Source organism: Salvia splendens, chromosome 16 (assembly GCF_004379255.2).
Source record: "Salvia splendens isolate huo1 chromosome 16, SspV2, whole genome shotgun sequence".
NCBI classification, from domain to species: Eukaryota; Viridiplantae; Streptophyta; class Magnoliopsida; order Lamiales; family Lamiaceae; genus Salvia; species Salvia splendens.
The window spans coordinates 21,135,960-21,154,576 of NC_056047.1; the positions used below are offsets into that span (position 1 = coordinate 21,135,960).

An 18,617-nucleotide genomic window follows, 5' to 3' on the forward strand; every position below is an offset into this window, starting at 1 on the left:
AATAGTAAAATATTTGTTCGTAAGTTATGAAAAAAATTGCTATTTGTAAACAATCTTAACATTAAAATAACAAAAATAGAAAAAAAAAAAAAGAGAAAACATAAACCCCACCAAACACATACCATCACCATTAGAAGAGCGCCACAATTCTTTCTCGTAACTATTGCTTTCCCAACTACTGTGGACAATACAACAAAGCAATAATCACCCACTCCACAAATATTAGGTTGTATATTGTGAGAGAAGCACAAAAATTTAGGTTAAACACTCAATTACTTAGATCAATGGTTCAAATAACTATCGTACATAATTTAGTATTAATGATTTTATTTTAAATAAGTATATTACAATTATTTATTAGTATTATAAAAATATAGTAACAATTAAATATAGTTAAATTATACTTATAATTAAATAATTAATCATAATTTAAATTATATTACAAAATAAATTAAATTTAATTTATAACATAAAAAATATTAATAATAATAGTATAGAAGAAAGATAGAGAATACATACTCCCTCCGTTCCTTGTTAATAGAGACATTTCTTTTCGGCACGAATTAAGAATAGTTTGTTAAATGGATGGTGGAAAACGTAAGAGAGAATAAAGTAAAGAGATGCCAGATAATAAAGTAAAGTGAGAATTACTTTTTGCTAAAAATAGAAATGACTTAATTAACTTAAAACTTCCCAAAATGGAAAAATGACTCTATTAACATGGAACGGAGGAGTATAACATTTGAAGTCCTTTTTTCGTGTATGCCCAAAAATGTTGTCTATGGTAAAAATGTGAAAATGTAATATTTAAGGGCTGTTTTGGGGTGAAAATTAGCATCAGCTACTGAATATAGTTTTTTAGGCTACCAAAAACGATACTCCCTCCGTCCACACTTTAGGAGTTCTCATTTGAGTTCGCCACGGTTTTAAGTAATGTAAAAGAAAGCTGGTAAAAAAAAAAGTGGAATGTGAGTCTTACTTTTATATCTTAGTTTATAATAAAAGTGAGTGGAAAAAGGTTAGTGGAATATAGGGTCTTTAACTATTTATGGAATATTCCAACCGGGACTCCTAAAGTGGGACACTAAAAAATGGTAAATCGGACTCCTAAAGTGGGACGAAGGGAATATAAAACAAAGACTAGATACAATTTTTGTGCAAAAGTGAAATATCAGATACTATTTATGTAGTGAATTTTAAAATAAAAGTAGGTTGAAAAAGTCAAATAATTAATGGTATGTGAATGAAATGAGTTAATAAAATGTCAGGTTAAATACCAAAAGTAGTAAAAATGAAGTGGGAAATGAGAACACATAAAGAGGGATAAAGGATTATTAATACTACTAATACAATGCTCCCTCCGTCTACTTTATTCTTCTCTCCTACTTTTCAACACAATTCGAAAACATCCAATCACTCTTACTTTATTCTACCATCTACTTTCCTACTTTATTCTTCTCTCCTATTTTCAACAAAATTTCTTAATCTCCGTTCCCAAAGTTTTATCTCAACTTAATTGGAACGGAGGGAATAATACACAACATGTGTCACTCTAAGTGACACATTTTCCTTTGAAATGCATCACTCTAATTGACACATCTCAAATATAGAAACATTACTCTATGTACTTTTTTCCTCTCTCTTCCATTTTTTTGTCTCCACTTTATCCACAAAACCACACCGCATAAAATATCATTCCAAATTAGAATTGTTACACTAAGAATGAGACGGGGGAGTATAAAAAGTAGGACTTATGTGCCACTATTTTTTTTCAACTTATTTTCATTTATGTTTCTTGCTACTATTTCCGTCCCACTTCAGAAGTCTCATTTGAGTTATGTACGGATTTTAAGTAATGCAAAAGAAAGTTGGTGAAAAAAGTTAGTCTTATCATAAAATGAGAGTGAAAAATATTAGTGAAATATGAGCCTATTAGTAACTATTTATGAATATTTTAACTGGAACTCCTAAAATGTGACACTAGGAAATGAAAATCGAAACTAGTCAAATGAGATGGATGGGTTAAAATTTATACCCGGTCAAATTGGAACATTTATTTATTGAGACAGGGGTATACACATAGACGAAATGATTGAAGTGACTACATATGCAAAAGCAAAATTCAGTGCATTTATAATTGTGTTTTGAGGAGCAGTGGTTATATATGATACGCTCACTTTTCAGTTTTCACGTCTTACATTCTGTACAAAGTACAAAAGCTGTTTCATAGTAGTAATAAATTTCTAATACCAATTTCTTGCCTTTTCACATCGGTCACAAAAGTCAAACCACCCCAACTTTTACATCTAATAATCAATACACATCATGCCATTAGAGTGTTATTTGATTGCATTTAACATGTACTCCTTCAATTCTATAATAATATGAACATTTTTTTAGCACCGAGATTAAGAAAGTAAATAGATGAAGAGAGAGTAAAGTAAGTGAGAAGAAATGTGTTGACTTTTATTAAAAAGGGAAATGATTCCATTATTATAAAATGTATCAAAATAGCAAAATGACTCCACTGCTATGGAACGAAGGGAGTAATTACCTTAATCAAATTAGAGCATTTCTTTCTGGAAAAATCCCTTCTCCAATTGTAATTGTGGAGTACTCCTATTTAACAAGATATTATAACTCTTTCAATTTAAAAAGGTATTACCTATTCTTTATTGAAATTGAGATACTCCTCTAGTCCGCCATTATTTGTTACTAGTTTCCTTTTTATCCCTCCGTCAATACTTGTCACACTTACCTTTTATTATTTTTGATAATGGACCTCACATCCTATTAGAGTGTCCACAGTGGGGGAGCCGCGGCCCGCGGCTCGGTGCGCTGCCCCCTACTGCAGAGAGCCGAGAGACGCGACTGAGGGCCGAGAGCCGAGAGAGAGCCGCGGCCGCGGCCTTCACGCGGCTGAGCCGTGTGAGCCGCTGCCCTCCACTGCAACGGGCCACGTTTCGCGGCTGGGCCGCGATATAATATATTTTTTTTAATTTTTGAAAATTATTTTATAAATATTACTTCCATTTCCATTTTTTTCCACTCCATTTTACACTTCCAATCCCCAATTCAAACACCACTCTTTCCAATCTTTCCAATCTATTTTAATTCAACTTTTGAATTATGGATTCCGACGATGAACAGTTCCAAGAAGTGGTAGATCTGGAGTTCCAAAACCTTGTTGCAGCGGTGCAACGTGAAGCTGACGAGGCAGAGGCGGCGGCGGCGGTGGCGGTCCCTCGGCCGTTCTATCATTGGCGGTATATCGACCGTGACCATGCCGGGGCTGACCGCCGGTTGATGGAAGACTACTTAAACGAGAACACCCGTTGTCCGCCAGAAATTTTCAGTCGGCGAGCGAGCTTTTGGTGTCCTCCAAGCGCGATGGGCCATCATACGGTGCCCGGTTCGACAATGGCACGAAAATGATGTATCAGACATCATGACTGCACGTATCATATTGCACAATATGATAATAGCTGACGAAGGATTTGCTGCAGAGCGATGGACACCGGAAGATGGTGCTAGTTGAGCTCGAGTACTGCCATGGAGCCCCTGCAGATGGGTGTACCACGTACGAATGAATACTTGATCCAGCGGTACACCGATATGCGGAGCCAAATATCGCATACATCACTGCAGACTGATATGGTTGAAGAGGTCTGGAACTGTAGAAGGAGCGCCGCAGAGTGATATGGGTTTTCGGGTTGTTGTTTTTAAACTAGAAAACTTTCGCTGTATAATTTTCCTATTTTAATATAATACAACGAAGTTCTTGTTAAATTTTTTTTTTAGGTTATGAATTTTTTTTTGATTCCAAATTATTTTATTTTAATTAAAATTATAAATATAATAAATTGTAGTCTAATAAATTTGTTGAACTTAAATTAAAAATATCATTTAAAAAGGCAATCAATTATTTTTTTTAGAAAGCCACATTTCGTGGCCCTCTTTGTTTTTGTTTAGTTTTGTTAATTTACCATTGCAGAGGGCCACAAGAGAGACACAAATGGTGGCCGGGCCAACTTTGGTGGCCTTCAAGGGCCACCATTGTGGACACTCTTAACTCACTCACATTCACATATTTATTATAAAACTAACCTTTTCAATCCATTTCCATTATAGTATATTTTTTAAAAGTCATGCCGAGTCAAAGTCTGTCAACCACGGTGGAATTAGGGAGTACTATAACTCAATTTTATAGAGTATATTTAGCTCACATGATATGTGAAGGTTGCAACATAGTATAGTGAACTACACCTCATCTCACCTCACCTTACCTTACCTCACACATACATTCCCTCTCTGAAAGAAATTGCTGTAGATACGGTGATCGAGGCATTCTCTCTTTGTTGCCTTGTCTCTTTCACTCTATCCTCTGCCCCCTCGTGTAAAAAGAGGTATCAACACACGTACACTCTCTCTAACAACTTCTCAACATTTCTAGAGAGAAAAAAGAGAGAATGGATGTGAGGTGTGTGGAAGCAAGAATGATGAAGCCATCTTTCAAGAAAGTCCAAATTCTTTACTATCTTTCAAGAAATGGCCATCTCGACCACCCTCATTACATGGAAGTCACTCATCTTTTCATCAACAACTTCGTTTAAAAGGTTTGTTATTTGGTTCAAATTTACTTATTTAATTTGATTTTGATGTCACATTTTTTCATGTGTTTGTAGATGTTATAGATCGCCTCACGGTTCTAAGGGGTAAGGCCATGCCTTCCCTCTACTCTTGGTCTTGCAAAAGGTAGTGTCACAAATTTAATTTGAACATATTAAAATTGGAATTTATAGTAATACTAGTTACATGTATGTAGGATATACAAGAATGGGTATGTGTGGAATGATTTGGCACAAAATGATGCTATTTATCCATGTGAAGGAGCTGAATATGTACTAAAAGGATCTGAATTAATTGAGGGCGCCACTGGTAATTGAATTAAATTAAATTAATCTCTTTCTCTTTTTAATGAAATTGCACCGATTGATGTCTAAGTTGTGGTGTTTATTGTGACTATAGAGAAATTGCGACATCTTCAAATTAGCAAAGTTCCACAAATCAATAACCAATACGATCGAGATGAGGAGGAAGAAGGATACACTAGCACCTTTACGCCGCGGTCGAGACGCTCGAGGGGGGTCTCGACCGACGAATTCAAGGCTCCGAAGGCTGAATTATTGTCGGAAACCAACTCCTTTTCGTCGCCACCATCGACCACGTCATCCTCCGTCTCTGAGAAGACGAACAATGAAGCGATAGGTGTCGAAAAAGGCAAGGATTTCGAAGATGTTGGCCACGAGCCATTGCTGAGCAGAAACTCTATGCTGCTCAGCCTCATTGCTTGCGGCAGCTCTGTCTCGTTCAGGAAGGCTGCGCCGCCGGAAGTGGCCCGAAGGAGCGGCGTCGGCGGCCTGCATAAAGGGGTTGTGAATCTTGTGATATGTCCTATGCTTTATTTTTTTAGAATTATTCCCTCCGCCCGCAACTAAATGTCCTATTTTTCCTTTTTCGTTCGTTCGTCAATAAATGTCTCATTTCACTTTTTCCTTTTTCGTCCGTCCAACAATTTCTTAAAACTCGTATCGTTAAAATTGGGACATTTATGGTTAATTTGATTTTATCTGGTTAGGTTGTATGTAAATCAGCGGTTAAGCTTGTCGTGGACGAGGACGAGGATGTAAAGATGATAGGTTCGATGTCGGAGAATCCGAGGTTTGGGAACTTGCAATCGGAGGAAAAGGAGTATTTCAGCGGTAGCATTGTGGAGGCAATCCCCATCGAAAAAGTTGAAGGATTGAAGAAATCATCATCTCATAATGAAGAAAAGTGAGTGTGTTTGATGTTTCTTATTTTAATGGCTATGATGCTTTTCTTTTCTAATTTTAAAAAAATATTTTTATCGGTAAATTAATTTAAATTTAAGCCAAAAAAAACTACATAATACTCTTGGGTAGACATTAACTGATTAACCTCTTTACTGATTGACTAATTCACACACACTTGATGTTTTTTTTTGTTATTATTAGGGGAGGGGTATTTAGAGTTTGACTTGGGTCTTAGTAAACGTGCTAGAAAGGCAATTTGATACCATAATGATTATTGAAATCGTTAAGACAAGACAAACGTTTGAAAACAAAAGATTACTGAAATCGATGTGTCAAATTATTTGAGTATAGTTAAGTAGGTGTTAAAGTCAACTTTAAGTGTTGTTGGTCATTATCTAATCTCTCTTTCTGCAGGCAAAATGCCAAATGAAAAAACCAAATTTGTAATACCAAGATAAATATATCAAAAGAGAAAAAGACATGCAACTTGTGATTTTTGCTATAGGTTGAAGTTGATTTTTTAGGCCCCATTGGATTCTTGACAAAATAGAGAATGTGATTTTCTTCAAAAAGTTTACTTTTTCCACGAATTCTTTTTTACTTTTAGGTAATTTTGTGTTTTTTGTTTCTTCACAAATTGTTACTCGTAGGTAGGAGGTGGCTGCAAAAAAAAAGAGAGGAGTTATGTGCAAAATCATCAGATCTTAAATTCAAAATAACGCTAGTCCCTAGAGCTAGCCCGAAACCAAACGAATTAGATCGTATTAAAAGTACTTTTTGGGGTGTTCGGTTTATAAGATTGTATCCGAAATTAAATGTGTAGTGTGTTTGATTCATTATAGATTCAATCTCACAACTCAATCCTAGATGGATAATAATAGGATAATTAATTATAGCTTACCTCTTACGACTAAAATAATCTCACAATTCAATCATAGATTATATCTTGTACTCCATCCGTCCCATAAAAATATGAACACTTTCCATTTTCATCCGTCCCACAAAAAATATGTGCATTCCATTTTTAGAAAGTTATATCAATTAAATAATGTAGGTCACACTATCATCTAACTCTATTTTAACTACTATTCTCCTCATCTCCCTTACTTTACCAATTTTATTTTAATTCTCGTACTATATCCATAACCCATATTTTTATGGAACAGAAGGAGTATTATTTTATCTTGAAAACCAAACACCACCTCTATGTTTCGTGTTAGTTGAAACATATCTCTCTCTTTGTTAGTATTTTATTTTTTTTCTTATTTTTGTCCTCATGTCACTTAGTTTTAAAAACTCATTTCTTAATTTTTATACCAAATAAAATGCCCCAGCTAAGGTTGAATAGGGCTTTTAATATCTCAAACGAAGATGCATAAATTATCAAAATTGTATCATAGTAGGAGTAATAATTTTGTGTGGGATGATTTGATAATTAGGAGTGGCATGAGTGGGCTAGGAGAAGCAGCTGATGAGGAACAAGTGCAAAAGAAGGGGAGATGCATGCCAATGAAGAGGTCGTGCTATAGACAGCCCAAGAAATGAACCATTTATTCTCACAAAAATTACTCACTTGTAATTTCATTTTTTGCAACTCTATTGCAATTAGTTATGTCAGTATTTACCCAGATTATGTCATGTGCTTTTTTACCCAACTCATAAATTTTAAAGTTTCCTGGATTATTTAAGTAACTAGTGTAGTAGTGTACGATGGGGTTTTGGTGCCTCTTGCATAGCGCAAGATTTGCATAACTAATATTATCTCCGTCACGAAGTAGTTGGGCATTTCTTTTGAACCCCGAGATTTTAGAAATTGATGTGTTTAAGGTTAAGTGGAGAGAGTAATCAAGAGAGCTGCAGAGCGAGTGACGTATAAGAAATGATAAAGTTTTTGCCAAAAAATGGAATGACTCAACTACCTTGGAACTCTCCAAAAAGAAATATGACTCAATTATCTTATGACGGATGGAGTATCAAATGCCCAATGTTATGTCAATAAAGATTAAGAAATAGCAATCACCGAGACTTCGTCTTTCAGTATAGTCAAGAACAACTTATCTCACTATTAGATCCGTTCAGTGTTATACTCCCTCCGTCCCGTGCTACTCGCACGTTTGCTTTTCGGCTCGTCACAAAGTCCTTACACTATTTATAATTTAAGTTAGAATTAATGCATTTAATTAATATGTTAGTTTAAGTTAAGAGCTCTTTTATTAAGTGATGTCTCATTACACCTAAAATTCTTTTTTAATTACATAAAAAAATCAATCCCAAATTTACGGCCTAAAATGAAAAGTGCGAGTAGCATGGGACGGAGGGAGTACAACACTAGTGTCATTTATTTTGTAAAGGCAAAAGAAACATGCGGACTGATACTGCAACCGTTTGCGATAGGTAGCGAAAGTGTGTATAGGTTGTGAAATTCGATCTCTCTTCCGTAAACTATTGCATAGAACCGGCTATATTACCTACTGTGAATGATGCTTACAACCAGTCTACTAAGTAGAAGAATTAGATTTATTATATACATTTAAATGTTTGAGAAATATCTGATAAATGCATAAAGAAACACAATGTAATAAAACTTCCACTTCTTTTTGCTTTGGGTTAAAAGTGGATTTTAGAGTTTATTCTATCAAAGCAAAATTCTATTCGTGCTAATTGCTCGAAACATGCTTTTCAATATACAACTTTAACAGTGTAACACTTGTGCGATTTAGTGACTTTATATGTAACACCCGACTTTTTCTATCCTTTTTAATCGTCACTCAAAGGACATCGTTTTTTTAAGACGATTTTTTTTCTTGCATTTGTTTCTTTTCGTCAATTAAATGAATAGTACTATGTGTTCTTCAGTCGATCAAAAAATATAAAGTAGTACAATGTTATATAAAGTAGTACAATGTTAGGCCATCCACAACGTTGTTCCTATACCGTTCCTAAACCGTTCCTTAAACTACTATTTGCGGGCCCCACTGTACTTTTTTACTCCATTCCTTAACTAAGGAACGGAACCTGCAACCCTCCGTTCCTTAACCGTTCCTTAACCGTTCTTTAAATTACTATTCATTCAATTTCATTTTTTATTTTTATTTCCAACTCAATTCAATTAAAACAACACACTTTAATAAAATTAAAATAACATTACAACTTAAAATTCAAAAAAAAGAAAAAGACATAAATTAAAATCCAAAAAAAATAAAAATTGACATAATTTTAAAATACAATTTTATAGAGACACCAAAAAGAATAAGTTTGTCCCACATCGAAAGTGGAACATAAAACATTCAAGGATGTCTCTATAAAATAGAGACAACCAAGAATGAGTTTGCCCACATCGAAAGTGGAACATAAAACATTCAAGGTTGTCTCTATAAAAATAGAGATAAACCAAGAATGAGTTTGTCCCACATCGAAAGTGGAACATGAAACATTCAAGGATGTCTCTATAAAAGAGAGACAACCAAGAATGAGTTTTCCCACATCGAAAGTGGAACATAAAACATTCAAGGATGTCTCTATAAAAATAGAGATAATCAAGAATGAGTTTGTCCCACATCGAAGTGGAACATAAAATATTCAAGGATGTCTTATAAAATAGAGACAACCAAGATGAGTTTGTCCACATCGAAAGTGAAACAAAAAACATTCAAGTATGTCTCTATAAAATAGAGATAACCAGAATGAGTTTGTCCCACATCGAAAGTGGAACATGAAACATTCAAGGATGTCTCTATAAAAGAGAGACAACAAGAATAAGTTTTCCCACATCGAAAGTGGAACATAAAACATTCATGGATGTCTCTATAAAAATATAGATAATCAAGAATGAGTTTGTCCCACATCGAAAGTGGAACATAAAATATTCAAGGATGTCGTCTATAAAAATAGAGACAACCATGATGGATTGGTCCCACATCGAAAGTGGAACAAAAATACATCTTCAAGGATGTCTCTATAAAAGTGAGAGACAACCAAGAATGAGTTTCATAAATTCGCAAGCCCATCAAATATATAAATGGGCTATAACGAATTTCTAGTATTCATTTATTTGTGAAAAATTGTTTTTAAATATAAAAAACAATTTTAATATAAATAAAAATATTTTTTTTTATTAAATTCGATTATTTTTAAAAAAAATCGAATTATTGCGTCACCGTGACTTACGCCCACTCGCGGGCAGCGAGTGGGCGTTCACGCGATCGATGGGAGGCCGCCACGTCGCCTCGGCGCGTGGCGGAACGTGTCGTTGCCGCGTCTAGGCGGGAACGGCACCCGGCACGCACCGGCACGGAATGCGACGACACGGGCGGCTGCAACGTGTGCCGCCGCGGTTCCGTTCCTCCGGAACGAAATAAGGCACCGCAACGGCACGCGTTGCGGATGCTCTTAGGCATATCAATTATCCATTCAAAAGAAATTTAATTTTCTTTATTTGAGCCCAATTTGGTTTGAGATTTGAGAAGCCTTTTTTCACCAAATTAATTTCTCTTGTGAGCTCAATAAGACAAATCCTTCATCAATTATCCATTCAAAAGAATTTTAAATTTCTTTATTTGAGCCCAATTTGGTTGAGATTTGAGAAGCCTTTTTTTCCCAAATTAATTTCTTGTGAGCTCTATAAGATAAATCCTCCTCAATCCAGCGTGAATGTTCTCTTCCACCACATGATCATTTTACTTTTTTATCCCTTCAGATTCTCCCACTTTTCACTTGCAAGAGTTGAACCATGGAATTAATTGTTGGGCCGATTAGTTAAAAGAAGGTAAAAGTATCATTGGGCTGTTTGGTTATTAAAGTTGGGTCTTTGTTTTTATTCTTTGGGCTGGAAGAGTAAGTAGAGAAGACATGGTTTTGTGATGTATTTTATGGTTTGGGCCGATGGATTCGAATAATGGAAAGGAGGTTGGACTGGAATTTAAATAGTTGGGCTGCAGCTGAATCAATTTATTTCTCGTGTTGTGGTTTATTAATAGACTTTTGGGGATGCGAACGGGCGGCCGCGAAAATCGAAAGGGAGATGAAGACGATATTTTAAAGTCACTGAAATTTTCTGAATTTCCTAGGAAAGATCGGAAGGTAAAATGAATATCATATAGGATGCATGTGTTGTTTATTAGATTTTTACTAAAGTATTGTGCTTTTAAGCATGTTATGTTCTTTTGCACTATATTTTAATACGGAAAGAGAGTTAATGAAGTAAGCAATCAAGGTTGCTTTCTTTTTAAATAAGGACTATGTCTTAAGTACATATTTTTTTATGTCAAAGGTGACATGGAGTATGTATTTATCATGTCGTGTTTTGATTTTGATGGAACCTATCTGAAGTAGCTTTTGCCATATATAGTTAATCGAATTCGAATCTGAGTATAGGGTGAGCCCTACTCAGGCTAGTGTACACTGATATTAGATCGTGAGCCATCTTTCGAGTTGGTTGTTCTAGTGACTTGGAGTATAGTTCATATATGGATTGATGATGATGATAGATGGTTGCGCAACCAAGTTTAACGATGGAAATGATTTTAGTGTCTCGAGTTTTTCTAAAGTTAAAACCCCGAGGTTACTCAATGGTGGCATGATAAATATTTCTGAGCAAGTGCTTTCGGCATGAGTCCACTGAATGCATCAAGTAATCTGCCTGTGAGCAGTGACGACCATAGTGGGTGTTGAGCATAAAAGTGAAGAAGATCCCCAAATGCTCATGCTCAGAAGATGTCGTGTCTTCATACATGACATTATTCTACTCTCGAATGCTTCCGCTAGGACATTATTCCTTGTATGCCTTTATGTGAATGAATATTATCTTCTTCTGATTGTTGAACTACTGAGATTGATATTCAGATTTGCTTCACCTAAAATCCAGGTTTAGCACATTGTTCATGCCCAAATAATTATTTTTCCTCTCTTCCTAGCTTCTCCAATTAATCGCGATCAACCGAGTTTTCTATCATTAGAAAGTGCGGTTATTATATTATATGTACTCCCTCCGTCCACCAATAATCGTCTCATTTTGCCATTTTCATCCGTCGCGATCAATGACGGACCTAAGTGGGGTCGGCCGATGTTAGTATGCCTTGAATTTTTCTCCCAATTGGGATAGGATTATGTTTCCTAATTGGGATAGGCTTATTTCCTAATTAGGATATGATCTCATGTGTGCCTATTTATATGTGAGTAGAGCACATAATTCTGTGATCGTCATCTTAAATCTGTAACAACAGTCATAATATAATTGTTCTCCGTTCTTGCCCGTGGACGTAGCCAATTGGCGAACCACGTAAATTCTGTGTCTCTTTACGTTCTTTCGTTTGTCGATTACACAATTACTCTATTTTGTCACAACAAATGGTATCTAGAGCCTGGTTTTCAGACTAGGGTTTTGAATTCCGCATCTGTTAGGGTTTCCGTGTTAATCGATCAAGATGTCTGCTTTGAACGTGAAGGTCGACAAATTCACCGAGAGAAATAGTTTTAGCTTATGGCAAATCAACATGCTATCTATGTTGAAACAGCAGGGTGTGGGCGCCGCTCAAAACAAAGAAGGCAATGGAGGATTATGAGGAGGGACAACCTTAGACGAAAAGGCCCACTCGACCATCATGTTGTGCCTGTCTGACGATGTTATCATCGAAGTTGCTGAGCAGGAGACTGTTGCCGCCCTTTGGACGAAGTTGGAGAGTCTATACATGACGAAGTCTCTAACCAACAAGTTGCTCCAGAAGCAATGTTTGTTTCGACTACGCATGCAGGAAGGTATGCCCCTTCGGGACCATCTGGAAAATTTGAACAAAATTTTGCTGGATTTGCGTAATGTTGATGTTAAAGTAGAAGATGAGGATGCTGCTTTAATTCTGCTAGTTTCTTTGCCCCAGTCGTACGAGAATTTCGTTGAGTCTTTTATGACTGGGAAAGAAACTCTTTCTTTGGAGGATGTTCGATCTGCTCTTCACATCAGAGAGGATCGTCAACAGGCAACGAGTACAGCCACATAAAATCTGGCATCTGGATTATCTGTTACGGGTAAGGGACAGAAGAAATTCGGACAGAAGAAAACAGAACTCCAAAAGTTTAAACGGTCCTAAAGCCCTAAGTCAGATGACATTTGCATATATTGTACAGAACCAGGGCATTGGAAGATTGATTGTCCACAGATAAAGAAGAAATTAGGCAAGAAAAAGGATGCTAACGGTTCTGTGACTGTGGCAGAAGCTGATGACGCAAACTCGGAAGAAGAACTGGCCTTGGTTGCCGATGAACAACCACAATGTAATGATGTGTGGATTTTGGATTCTGGAGCATCGTATCATCTCTGTCCTCACAGGGAGTATTTCACCACTTATGAGCAGATAGATGGAGGCAATGTTACCATGGCCAACAATGTTGTTTGCAAGGTGGTTGGCATCGACTCAATCAAGATTAGGACGCATGATGGGGTCTTCTGCACCTTGAACGATGTTAGGCATGTTCCACAAATGACGAAGAATCTGATATCGCTGAGTACTCTTGACAGTAAGGGTCTCAGTTTCAAAGGTGAAAGTGGAGTAATGCATATTCTGAAATGTTCGAAGGTGGTTCTGACAGCTCAGAAACAAGGTACTTTGTATGTTCTGAGAGGTTCCATCGTGGCAAATTCTGCTGATATTGCATCATCCGAGGTTGCAACCAAGGATATGACCATGCCGTGGCATATGAGGCTCGGTCATATGGGAGAACGTGGCATGAGAATCATGTCAAATCATGATTTTCTTTCTGGCCATAAAGTGTAGAAACTTGATTTCTGCGAACACTGTGTATTTAGGAAGCTTCAGCTCGCAACAAGTTTCCAGAAGGGTGTTCATCGAAGAAGGGGACATTGACTACATTCATGGATTGTTGGGGTCCCTCACGTGTTGAATCTGTTGGAGGACACAAGTATTTTGTGTCGATGATTGATGACTACTCGAGGATGACTTGGGTGATTATGATGAAACATAAAGGTGAAGCATTCAAGAAGTTCAAAGAGTGGAAGACTCTGATTGAAAACCAGACAGGGAAGAAAATCAAGCGATTGAGAACAGATAACGGTCTGGAATTTTGTTCGTCTGAGTTCAACGAGTTCTGCAGGAGTGAAGGGATTGTTCGATATCACACTGTTAGACATACACCACAGCAGAATGGTGTGGCAGAACGCATGAATCAGACATTGTTGGAGAGGGCAAGATGCATGCTCTTTCATGTTGGTTTGACTAGGAAGTTTTGGGCAGAGGCAGTAAACACGACGTGTTATCTGACAACCGTGATCCTCACACTGGCTTTGACTGTAAGATACCTTACGAGGTATGGTCTAATGATATGCCTGCAGATTATTCTTCGCTTAGAGTTTTTGTTGTACTGTTTTTATCATGTCAGTGAGGGTAAACTAGAACCGAGAGCTAAGAATGGTATATTTGTTGGTTATGGGAATGGAGTTAAGGGATACAGATAATCTGGTCGCCTTCAGAGGATAGAATTATTCTCAATCGGAATGTGGTGTTTGATGAAAATTCTATGCTTAACTCTACTGTGAAGTCTAGTGTTGTAGAGGATTTGGAAGGTGTTGATAAACAGGTGGAGCTGCAAGTCACTCACGATGAGAGTGAATCACAAATCCAAGGTGGAGAAGATCAACACACTACTGCTGAAGCTACTACTGATACTTCTAGTTTTGATGTTCATCCAGAAGCTCGTCAGAGAAGCATTGCTATTGACAGAGCTAGGAGGACAGGTGTGAAGCCTCCGTTGAATTATGGCTTTGAGGACATGATGACATATGCACTACAAGTTGCCAGTGAGGTGGAAGATGAACCACTACTGAAGAACCATCCACCTATAAGGAAGCTGTTTTGAGCAGTGAGCGTGTTAAATGGCTCGCTGCAATGGGAGAAGAGATGGAATCACTATGGAAGAATCTGACATGGGAGCTAGTCAAACGGCCTAAGGGGAGAAAGATTGTTACTTGCAAATGGATCTTCAAGAAGAAGGAAGGGACCACAGTAGATGAGGGTATTAGATACAAAGCTCGGCTAGTTGCAAGAGGGTTCACAGGGAGGGGTTGACTATAATGAGATTTTCTCGCCAGTGGCCAGACATACTTCCATCAGAGTGTTACTAGCGATGGTTGCACATTATGATCTAGAGCTTGAGCAACTAGACGTGAAGACAACTTTCCTACACGGATTGCTTGAAGAAGATACCTACATGACTCAGCCAGAGGGATTCGTGGTTCTTGGCAAGGAGGATTATGTTTGCAAGCTGAAGAAGTCTTTGTATGGACTAAAGCAGTCTCCGAGGCAATGGTATAAGAGATTTGACAGCTACATTGTCCAGCTGGGATACAACAGGAGTCCGTATGATTGTTGTGTGTATCATAACAAAGCTCATGATGGTTCTGTGATCTATCTCATTTTGTATGTAGATGATATGCTTATAGTTGCAAAGTCAAAATCCGAAATTCAGAAGTTAAAAGCTCATCTCAGTACTGAATTTGATATGAAGGATTTGGGTGCTGCAAAGAAAATCTTGGGTATGGAGATTTCTAGGGATAGAGAAAAGAAGAAGCTTTCTTTGTCACAGAAGAGCTATATTGAGAAGATTTTGTCAAGATTTGGCATGTCTACGTCAAAGGCTATTGATACTCCAAGTGCCATAAACATTCATCTGTCATCTGATCATGCACCGAAATCTGAAGCTGAGGAGGAGTACATGTCTCGAGTTCCATACTCTAATGCAGCATGGAGTTTGATGTACGCTATGGTCTGTACTAGACCAGACATAACATAGGCTGTTAGTGTTGTCAGCAGGTTTATGGGACATCCGGGAAAGGAGCACTGGCAAGCCGTGAAGAGGATTTTTCGCTACTTGAGAGGTGCATCTGATGTTGGTCTCATTTATGGAGGTGATACTCATTGTTCAGTGATTGGTTATTCTGATTATGACTATGCTGGAGATGTCGATAGTAGAAGATCTATGACCGGTTATGTTTTCACTCTTGGTGGTTCTGTTGTTAGTTGGAAAGCAACTTTGCAGGCTGCTATTACTTTGTCTACGACTGAAGCAGAGTATATGGCGTTGACAGAAGCTGCTAAAGAGGGGATATGGTTGAAAGGGCTAGTTGGTGATCATGGTTTAAATCAAGATCAAGCTGTTGTGTTATGCGATAGTCAGAGTGATATTTGTTTAGCCAAAGATCAAGTCCACCATGATAGGAATAAACATATTGATGTGAGGTATCATTTTCTGAAGAATGAGAAAAGAATTGAAGTGAAGAAAGTTGACAATGCTGATAGTCCTGCCGATATGTTCACCAAGCCGGTCCCGCAGAGCAAGTTTCAACATTGTTTGGACTTGCTTAATGTCATGAGCTGTTAGTTGCCCATGGAGGGCAAATTTGAGGCAAGGATGAAGAAGTTTGTTTGTTTGGTATTATGATGATGTATTTGGAAGGAGGATTCAAGTCTGGAGATTTGTTAGTATGTCTTGAATTTGTCTCCTAATTGGGATATGATTATGTTTCCTAAGGGGATAGACTTATTTTCCTAATTAGGATATGATCTCATGTGTGCCTATTTATATGTGAGTAGAGCACATAATTCTGTGATCGTCATCTTAAATCTGTAACAACAGTCATAATATAATTTGTTCTCCGTTCTTGCCCGTGGACGTAGCCAATTGGCGAACCACGTAAATTTGTGTCTCTTTACGTTCTTTCGTTTGTCGATTACACAATTGCTCTATTTTGTCAAAACAGCCGACCCTACCGCCGGTCCGTGAATACCTCCGCGAACCTCACAAAATCAGTCGTCGACCCAGCGCAGCATCAGCTCCGCCCTCACGCTTTGGCTGCTTCGTGTCCATGGAAGAGAAATGAGGAAGAGAAATAGAAGAAAAAAGATTAGGGGAGAGGTGAAATAGTTTCACCAAAAAGAAAAAGCTTCATGAGAAAATTGATAAAGAAGAAAAATTGCAGTTCAAAAAAGACGAAGAAGAAAGCGGCGCACCACTGTAATTTTGTTTTAGTAAACCTAGGGAATTTTTTAATACAGTGTTATTTTATTTCTTTCTTTTAATTGTAAACTTAAATACTCCGTATTACTTTTAACATGCGTTTGCAGTTGTTTGATTTAATTAATGTTTTATTAATAGTTCAAGTAAATTGAAAATGTGTAAAATATTAAAAATAATTGTCATTTAGTATGATTCATTAATTTGATTGATATGACTTTTATTTTATTTATAGTTAAATAACAATAATATTGTACAAATTACAAATAAAATTAAATATTGTATGATGTGTTTTTTTTATATTTGCAAAAATATGGATACTAGCATTATTAATTACCGTGCTTAACAAAAATAATGCAATATTTTAATTTTATTAATATATACCCCGTATAATAATTATTTAAATATTATATTATATTATTAATTATTTTTGACACCACGAGTTGGTTTCTGGATCCGTCATTGGTCGCGATCAATTGGTTTTCTATCCTTATATAGTGCGGTTGTGACATTATATGTACTCCCTCCCTCCGTCCACCAATAATCGTCCCATTTGCTATTTTCTTCCATCCACTAACAAATGTCTCATTTGCTTTTTAACCATTTTTGATAATAGACCCCACATTCCTTATCTGGAACCAAGGGCTGACCCCTACCATCTCGGTGTTCATTTGAAGGTTATTGTTCGGTAGATTGCCAGTGGATGAGAAGTTACAAAGGAGGGGGATTGAGTTAGCATCTAGGTGTCAGTGTTGTCGGTCTCCTCATGTCGAGTCTCTCAGTCACGTCTTTTTCTTGAGTCAGTCGGTGATTTCTGCATGGGAGTATTTCGATGCCTGGTTTCCTTCCTCGCACACACCGATTCACACGAGCACTGATATTGCACTTAGACTAGGTCACTGGCGGAGGTCCTCCTTCCAGAGAGCTCCCGCCATGAATATTAGTTTTCTTGTTCCTTGTTTGATTGCTTGGTTTCTTTGGACGGAGAGGAACGGCTGCAAACATGGCGGTCGTCCCTTCAGTCACCCACAATGTTATTTGGCAGGTCACTCATCACCTGCACGTGCTTGTTCTAGCCGGCAGGATCACCCCGACACAATTGGAGGGGATGCTCGCCGTCGGTTGATTTCATGCCTGACTCCCCCAGACAGAGGGTTCTGCGGTCACTCATGGTCTTATGGCATCCCCCTGATGCCCCGTGGGTGAAGCTGAACACTGATGGTGCCTTCTCTGCATCGACGCTGGAGGCGGGGGAGGGAGATTGGTTCGAGCCGGATGGAGGCCTTCTACGGGCCTTCTGCTCTCCGATTACCACATCATCGAGCTTTGAGGCGGAGCTGATTGGCTCTGATTCGGGGTTGGGGATGGCGATGAAGCTTTCGACCCACATTTGGATTGAGCTTGATCAGCAGCTCTGGTTACCTTGTTTCATCTGGACGACTTGGCTCTGCGGATATTAGACATCACATGGCTTTGATCCGGAGTATAACTGCTCAGCGCATGTTCGGTTCTCACATATCTACAGAGAAGGGAACTGGGCTGCCCGACTTTCTGGCAGGTAGGGGGCTCAGACCCTGCCCTTACTTATTATGACCCAATCTCTGCGCCTCGGTATCTCAAGACGCTAGTAGGATGGACCAGTTGATATCCTAACTTCCGTTTTCGACGTAGAGATGTGGGTTAATCTATAGTTCTCATGATAGTTAGATTTATCTCAGTTATACTGCTTCCTTTTATTTATTTGGCCCTATTTTTCCCTTGATA

General features: G+C 37.7%; 1 protein-coding gene across 1 annotated transcript; it reads left to right on the forward strand.

The window, feature by feature from the left end:
* Positions 1-4,270: 4,270 nt before the first annotated feature.
* LOC121771255 (protein SOSEKI 2-like) lies at positions 4,271-7,467 on the forward strand. The gene is given in 7 exon segments (XM_042168037.1): positions 4,271-4,590; positions 4,593-4,616; positions 4,686-4,755; positions 4,826-4,938; positions 5,029-5,432; positions 5,639-5,835; positions 7,274-7,467. Coding segments are annotated over 7 exon segments (1,035 nt in total). The 5' UTR covers positions 4,271-4,469; the 3' UTR covers positions 7,380-7,467.
* Positions 7,468-18,617: the final 11,150 nt, after the last annotated feature.